Here is an 8,193-nt window from a genome sequence, read left to right as displayed (position 1 = left end):
ATAAAAAGGAAAAAGTACAAGCATGTTTAAAAAGATAAATGATTATCAAACAACGAAGAAGACATAGCTATAAATATTTATCAAAGACTTACTCTTTTACGGGTCTAGTTGTGAAAATATTATGCCGGATTTAACATGTTTACCCTCTAAACAATTAATTATAAATATAAATTGGGATTAGCTCAATTATATTTATATCCTAAAGATGGAAGAAATGAAGAATACAAAAATATAGTAATCAATTACGAAGTTATATTTAAAAACTCAAAAAGATGGAGATATGCAAAAATAAAAATTTACTTACAACTTCATATTGGAGAATATTCATCTTGTAATTATGATAATTTACATATTTATCACCAAAGAAGATGAATATGAATGAAATTTTAAAGAATACAGATAAATGAATCAGTAAGAATTCTTACAATTACAATTGGTAATGAAAATTTTACAAATGATGTAGAATAACCTAATGTAGAATGCAAGGTGATCCCAAATTTGGATGAAAGAAGGGAATTTAAATAATGTTGTGTCAGTGTCTTTGATAGACTCTTCATTACCCCACTTATCTTACCAATTAAAATTGAAGGTTATTAGACTTTTCATTACTCACATTTAGTATATGAATATATGATTGCATTAAGATCTTGTTTGATGCATGAATTTAACTATAACTATTACTTAATATTTAATTTATTTTAGAGGTAAGATAAGGGTAAAATGGTAATCCAACTTTGAGGTTAGGAGCTTCCCACTTATAATAATATATATATGATATGATTTACTTACATTTTAAATAGAGATTTTCATGCAAGTTTACAAAGTTTTATTGTCAAGTACAATATGAGATGCAAATTAAAGTAAATTTACAAAGTAGTATACACAAGAAAATAAATATTTGATCCTGTGTGAAAATCAAAATCAAAATCAATCTATGTTTATATCATAAAGATCTGGAAGAAGTCTACTGGAGGAACTAAACTTTTCATCTTTAGCAGGCAGAGACCCTGACCCTGACGAATCATTCCAAGGTGCTTGTCCTTGAGACTCCTGAGAGTATGTTGTTTGGCTGTCATGTGAAACTTTTTCAAACGATTTAAATCTCATTTCGTTGGTTGATGTAGTCAGCTTGATTATTGGTGCTTGCACGGGGAGTTTCCCTTCGAGCATACTCACCACAGAAGACATGGATGGTCGGAGAGTAGGAGAGAGATTTGTGCACAAAAGAGAAATATTTATCATCTGCATTGCCTCTTTTTTGGAGTAATTGGAACCGAGATGTGAATCCACTAGTTCTAACAGATTTCCCTGTTCTTGTAGGACGTAAGCCTAAAACAAACATTCACATACATAGCAAACATCAAATTAGCTAGAGAAAAGAAAAACTAAATATGCAAAGATACCTCCGTACAGAGTTTAAGAAAGTAACAAAGACATTTGCATCTTGTGGTCTTAAACTAAAGATATAATGTTGCAGATATTAGTAGAAAGATAGTTTACCCAATCAAGAAGGTAAACAAATTCCTCTTTTGGCCTGTAGTTTGTGTTGCTTTTCCCACTGACAATCTCCAATGCAACGACTCCGAAGCTATAAACATCAGCTTTATCTGTCAAGTAGCCTCTCGTTGCATACTCGGGAGCCATATAACCTCTTCAAAAACGGAAAAAGAAATGTAAGATACTTCAAACTGACCATGACGAACAAATTCAAATGATAGTACAGAGATAGTTATGATAAGAAGGCTCACACTGTTCCAGCAATTCGGGTGCTAATATGAGTGTTCTCTTCTTCATCTAATTTAGCTAATCCAAAATCGGAAATCTTAGCGTTAAGATCCTTATCAAGAAGCACATTGGTACACTTGATATCTCGGTGTACGATTTTCAACCTTGATTCTTCATGAAGGTAAGCTAACCCTTTTGCTATTCCTGAGCATATCCTTTTTCTGGTTGCCCAGTCTAGGTTCAACCTCTGGTCGTCACGGCCTAAGAAAGGAGAATACGAGGACTAATAAGCATAAAATTATCATTACATGATTAATAATTTTCAAAATGTTATTGCAAAGCATTACCAAAGAGAGCTCGAGCAAGACAGTTATTTTCCATGTATTCGTATATCACTAATAACTGGTTCCCTTCTATACAACAACCGTAAAGCTTGACAAGGTTTGGGTGTTGTAGAGCTGAAATCATGCCTATCTCATTGACAAATTCACGATTTCCTTGCTTCGACTTGGAAGACAGCTGCTTAACAGCTATCACTGCACCATCCGAGAGTACACCCTACAGATAGCAAGATTAATTCACAACGATCATATCACACACGGAAGGAAGAACGTAGGATATGGATTATATCAGCTATTTTCCTATAAACGTTACGCACAGTAGGAAATATCACCACAGAACCACAAGCTATCCTTGCGCAAAATCAGTATGGGTAGAGAGAGATAGAGATTTGATACCTTGTAAACTGGTCCAAACCCTCCTTCACCAATTTTGTTGGCAGGATCAAAGTTATTTGTAGCAGCTTTAATTTGTCTAAGTCTAAAATGACCTGTTTGTAAATCAAGGGCTCTGAGTTCTGTAAACGAGAAGAATATTGCAAACGTCAGTATATATAGATCTTCTAAAACATCTGTATGACGAAGATATATAGTTTAAGCAGTCATGAGCATTTAGTTGTGTGCTAACTATCTATGATATGTCATGATGTCGATCCACCAACAGAACAATCATCTCAATGCTGGTCAATTACAGGCAGATAATTATTTGTATGTCGCAGCTAGAAATCTCGTAAATAATTCTGATTATCACAACAAAAGTATCACCATATCAAATATAGAGAGTGATTAATTAATTCTGAGGTATGTTTACCTAATTCTTCTTCATTATTTTTCCCTCCAAAAATGCCCTTCTTCCACAGAGCAAATAACACTATCAGAACCACCACAATTGAAGCAAGTACAATGCCAATAACTGCTCCGACAGGTAACCCGTTGCCTGTGTTAAAGTCTGCAAGAAGAAAATGGGATAAGATTGTGGGAGGGAAGAAAAGTGTAAAGTCTATAGGCAGAGAGAGATAAACGGACTTGGTGTCACTGTGATAGCTGAAATCAGAGGTCCATATACACCTCTTTCTGGAATGGCGTTAGTCCCCTTCCCGGTCCAATACAAGTGAATCTCCAGAGTGCTACTAACAGTAATATTATCATAGTCCTCGGTATGACCTTTTCCAACACCATTAGCTTTTTCCATGATGTTGAAATCCTTCAAAACTACTCTCCCCTGTGTAAGAAATCAAAATTATCTCCAACATTCAATATTAAATCAGAAAGTTGCCAATCATATCAGAACTCAGTATATCTACATCAAGTGACCAAATCATATCTGAACTGAATAAATCAACATTTTAGATTACATATTTATTATTTACAAAAGAAGTTAGGCCTCAAACTTACTTGTATTGCTACATCAAATATCCGCCTTCCAAGGCTGCTATATGTTGAGTCATTAGAAAACATTATTTCAGCAAAGTGAAGGCGCACTCTGTAGCTACCTCCTCGTAGACAAAGCCCATAATATTTGAGAGAATTTGGGGCAAGGCGTGCTGTGTTGTAAAAGTCAGGACCGGACACATCTAGTGAAAATGTATTTGTTGCAATATAGCTAGCATTTACTCGACCCACGTACACTCCTGAAGTGCTGAATGCCCATTTATCGGAGGACGAAGAAAAATATGATGGACCCGAACTGATCTTGTCCTCCTCATAATCATTTCCCTCAAATGTAGTTCTACCTCCTCCACAGTTTATGAATAGCGAAGTATCTGCAATTGACATAAAGACCATAACATGAGGAAGGGTTGTGAAATTATCTCTCAACTCCAAGGCTATGCTTTTGTACTTCAAACTCTACAGTCTGCCACTCCAAGAGTCGATTCAGTGGTAAACGATCCAGACATAACCCCTGAGGTCCTTTGACAAACTGCTACTTCATTTATTAATTTTCAGGTATAAAAAAAATAAGGTTAATAGGATGTAACTCTTACATTTCGCTTCTGTGGGACAAATGAGGGGTTTCATGGAACACCAGGCATCCCTACAATTTCGAATAGATAAAGCCGACAATAGATAGAAGGCATCAAACAAACTAGCACCTGATGCATAAGACAACATTTAGGAGGACTTACATGTTTTTGAACGTGTTCATTGTATCTGAATAGCTGGCGGCTAAGTTTCTATTAAAGAAAGAATGTTAGTAAGTTATGTAGTTAAAGGACCGAAATTCTCACTAATAAAAAAAGCAATAATAAATGAATGCTCACATGGTAGAGGACTGGCATCCTGGAGTAGTTGTATGGGTGAAATTGTTGTATGATAAATCACTGCAAAAAATTGTAGTTGTCGACGCCATCAAATTCTTGTAAATGTGTCCTTGCAGTAAACAAAAAGCTATGGGAAAAAAACTGTTAACTTTGAAGTGTGGCTAACTATAATAATAACCAAAGTTTACTACTAAGATGAGGAAAACGGAATAAATTGAGCAAATACCAACATGTTCTCTCTTTTACTAAACATCCAGCTGGGAATTGCTCCGCTTAATGTGTTGTTACCAAGCAACCTACATTGCAGATAAAACTTTTGCTTGTTATAACCGAATGAAAACTTCGAGAGAAAAGAAATAAAACAAACATGTACAAGATTTATGCTTCAACTTGTAAAAGTTTCACTTGCAAGGTACCTACATGTTATCAAAATTCAACTGCTCAAATGTATCTGGGATTGTATCATTCAACATATTGTTACTCAGGTCCCTGCAAGTAATTAAATAACTGTTATCAGAAGCAGGCAGGTTTAGCATCAAACTAGACAGCAAAGCAAACCACTGTGGTATCCAAACAATTAGTGAAAATCTTTGCTCCATCATGCAAATACGACGAATGCATTGGTATGTAGAAGATTTTCCTTTTATACAATATAGGGTAATTCCAGGTTTGTATTATAGACAAAAAAAAAAAATCGAAAGAGGAGATGACAAACTTACAAAAGTTTCAAAGGCATGTCACCTACATATCTCGGAATCGGACCAAAAATTGAGCAATTTCTCAAAGTCCTGAGTCAAACTAAAGAACCATGAGAATACGAAATTAAAATGAAGAGATGTAATAGCTAAATTTCCAACTACTCACAGCCTTGTCATATTCCTCAAGCCTTGAAGATTTGGGAATTGCATTTGTTTTCCTCTCAAATCAGATATTGTCCTGAAAACAACAATGCACATGAGAACTTCCGCTATAGCAGGTAGTACGAGAGACGTGTGTACTTACAACTGTGTCATGTTTTTCAACTGGGATATTGTAGGAGGAATAGGTCCCTCCATTGACGTTCCTTGAATGTCTCTGCAAAAAGTTTCATGATATTTGCTATTAAATACAATGTATGATACCAATTTTTTGCTTTTTTTAAAGTTTAGAATCCTTCCGGGAGAAGAATATTCCATCAACATTTACAACTACAAGATGCATACTTACAATCTATCCATTTCGGTCCAATTGCCAATAAAATCTGGTATGGTTCCAGATATGCTAGTCCCATCGATCCTACTGCAAACAGACGAAAGAGTTAAGAGATTGAAGCACAAAAGTCAAATGTTCTTATAACATTTTCTTGCTTACAAATCTCTCATGTTCTTAAGGTTGCTGAAGTTCTCAGGTATAGTTCCATTGAGATTATTGGCAGAAAGCAACCTGCAAAATGATCCATCAATTAACCATGATAACTGAAAAATCACACTGTTCATCCCAATTTGATCGACACTTTTTGCTTATGTTTGATACAATTTGACCAACTTTTGGAGCTAAATTAGACTCGATTAACTCTTTCTTCATATTAAAAGTGTTGGGTATAATAATAATAATAATAAATGAGAAATGAAGGGAATATGAAGTGATGTTTCTTACGAAGTTCTGCAAAGTATTGTTCTAAGTATCCTATTATTACAAATAAACAACAATCTTAAGGAAACTTTCCGAAATAGTACTTCTCTTAAGGTATTCTGGAAGGTTGCAAACTGTCAGAAACAGTACTTCTATGGCTATAAATAAATCTATTTCCTCAGATTATTCCTTACGAATTTTCTGAACTTCTTCTTCTTTTGCACAAATAAATTTGAGCGTATTTTGCTCTTGTTGAGTGGTTCGTTGACACCACTATTTTAGGTACCAATACATTAGTGAGTAAAATCGTTCTATCATGGGTAGGATATACTTCATTAACCTCATGAACTTGACAGTTCTTTCCAAATAAAAACGGTGAAAGAAATGCAATTTAGTTTGACAACTGGGAATTGAAAAGTGCCAAATAATTTGGAATAGATGTAACAATAAGTAGATATTAGACGTTGAATCTATGTCTTACATTCTTCTGAGGCGGTTCAAGCTACCAAGGTTCGGAGGAAGAGGTCCTTCAAGTAGATTATTTTCCAAAACTCTGAAAATATGGAATTCATGAATGTGACATATGTAGAAAATTAAAGGAAGTATGCAATATCTTCAACTTACAGTTCTTCCAGTGTGAAAATGTCACCTAACTCCTTCGGAATCGGCCCACTGATACGGTTACCCAAGAGTGACCTGAGTTTGAACAAAATGTCAAAAATTCTTCATTGAAAAGATTAAACAGAAAAGAACTTACAAATTAGTGACGCGAAGCTGGCCATAGCTTGAGGGAATCGATCCACTTAAGTAATTACGAGTCAGATCTCTGGAAATGCAAAAATTGATTAAGCCACAGGTAAAACCCCCACTCTTATGCACACAGGAGAGGTAACCCGCACTAGGCAAGCCTGGTGTGACGAGCTCGACCCAGAAGGCAAACCCCTTGTTTACGTTTGACAAGGGGTTTTGAACTTGAGACCTCCGACATGGAATTCCCAAGCCCAGACCACTAGGCCACCTCGAAGGGTATAAAAGCAACAAATAGTTAACTTGCTACTACTGTTACGATTTTATAAAAACAATTGAATAAAAGTTTCTGTAATCGGAAAGGGGAGAAAAATCTATAACTGATACTCACAATTCTTGCAGATGAGTAAGATTTGCAAATTCTGGAGGCAGAATTCCTGTCATATTAAGACGCTTCAATTGGCTGTATCAACAAAAAAAGTGTAAGAAATTCTCATTACATGATGCAGAAGATGGCATCTGTTTAACTGTAAAACTTTCTGATTAAGAGTAAAATGTGAAGTTTTAAAAATCAAAGCAGAGCTTACATTGTTACAACATGGCAAACTGAGCCATTATTGAATGAACAATTACATTTTACATTGCTGAAAACTTCATCATAATTAGGATCCGTCATGTTAAAATCCCTCTCCTGCGTACAAGAGGCTCGGTTGACATTCCAGTATCTGTTCCCAAGTTTCGATGATATTGTTTGTAGAACTTTTACTGTGACATCGAAGTTAGATTAAATCACAATCGTTACAATATTCAGATGTGAGAAATCATAAATAGTATGCTATTGTTGAACTCTTGCATACTGTCATACTTGAGCTGTTCAAAGAGGAATTAAACAAGGACAAATTATGTAGTTTTTCATGACCGCAGACACTACCTACAGGGTAAAAATCCCATTTCTATGCAATAACTCGCATACCATACCAGAGAGGTAACTCGCATTAGGCAAGCCTAGTGTGACAAACTTGACCCAGAACTTGCTTTCGCTGGCAAGGGGTTTCAAACTTTGAGACCTCCAACATGGAAATCCCAAGCCCAAACCACTGGGCACCCCCTTGCTTTAGCCATGGATTATCAAAAGATTTTGTTAGTTACGAATAATTCAACCATGGATTAGCAAGGAAATTGATAACTAATTTCACATAATGCATCATATTGGCCATTGGCAATGCTATCAGTTTAAACATAATTCATCATAGCTTAAAGATTGACTATACATTAAGGGTGTGTTTGGTACGAAGGAAAATGTTTTCCTAGAAAATGTTTTCCTGGAAAACAAGTTGATTTTTGACTTATTTTCTCATGTTTGGTTGGTAAGTAGAAAATATTATTCGGAAAAGATTTTGTGTTTGATTTATGAATGAAAAATATTTTTGAGAAATATCTTTTATTTTTACTAGAGTAAAAAATAATTTTTGAAATTGATAATATTTTTTAAAAACAAACTTAAATTTTTT

General features: G+C 35.0%; 1 protein-coding gene across 1 annotated transcript in view; it reads right to left on the bottom strand.

The window, feature by feature from the left end:
* Positions 1–810: 810 nt before the first annotated feature.
* The window catches only part of LOC102597840 (probable LRR receptor-like serine/threonine-protein kinase At1g53440), a 10,391-nt gene continuing 3,008 nt past the window's right edge, over positions 811–8,193 (bottom strand). The window contains exons 2-24 of the mRNA XM_006346584.2: positions 7,270–7,447; positions 7,074–7,145; positions 6,693–6,761; positions 6,560–6,631; positions 6,417–6,488; positions 5,675–5,746; positions 5,531–5,602; positions 5,327–5,398; positions 5,189–5,260; positions 5,044–5,112; positions 4,745–4,813; positions 4,555–4,620; positions 4,325–4,384; positions 4,190–4,237; positions 4,049–4,098; positions 3,459–3,826; positions 3,090–3,285; positions 2,875–3,012; positions 2,463–2,581; positions 2,073–2,283; positions 1,749–1,986; positions 1,501–1,651; positions 811–1,329 (exon numbers count right to left, since the gene is read on the bottom strand). Of these exons, the coding sequence (XP_006346646.2) occupies positions 928–1,329; positions 1,501–1,651; positions 1,749–1,986; positions 2,073–2,283; positions 2,463–2,581; positions 2,875–3,012; positions 3,090–3,285; positions 3,459–3,826; positions 4,049–4,098; positions 4,190–4,237; positions 4,325–4,384; positions 4,555–4,620; positions 4,745–4,813; positions 5,044–5,112; positions 5,189–5,260; positions 5,327–5,398; positions 5,531–5,602; positions 5,675–5,746; positions 6,417–6,488; positions 6,560–6,631; positions 6,693–6,761; positions 7,074–7,145; positions 7,270–7,447 (2,936 nt within the window). The 3' untranslated portion in view covers positions 811–927. The remainder of the gene's footprint in view (positions 1,330–1,500; positions 1,652–1,748; positions 1,987–2,072; positions 2,284–2,462; positions 2,582–2,874; positions 3,013–3,089; positions 3,286–3,458; positions 3,827–4,048; positions 4,099–4,189; positions 4,238–4,324; positions 4,385–4,554; positions 4,621–4,744; positions 4,814–5,043; positions 5,113–5,188; positions 5,261–5,326; positions 5,399–5,530; positions 5,603–5,674; positions 5,747–6,416; positions 6,489–6,559; positions 6,632–6,692; positions 6,762–7,073; positions 7,146–7,269; positions 7,448–8,193) is intronic.

The sequence above is a fragment of the Solanum tuberosum genome, unplaced genomic scaffold, assembly GCF_000226075.1.
Source record: "Solanum tuberosum cultivar DM 1-3 516 R44 unplaced genomic scaffold, SolTub_3.0 scf00078, whole genome shotgun sequence".
Classification (NCBI taxonomy): domain Eukaryota; kingdom Viridiplantae; phylum Streptophyta; class Magnoliopsida; order Solanales; family Solanaceae; genus Solanum; species Solanum tuberosum.
Note: the sequence above shows the minus strand (reverse complement) of the source record. Positions and strands in the feature narration are given on the sequence as shown.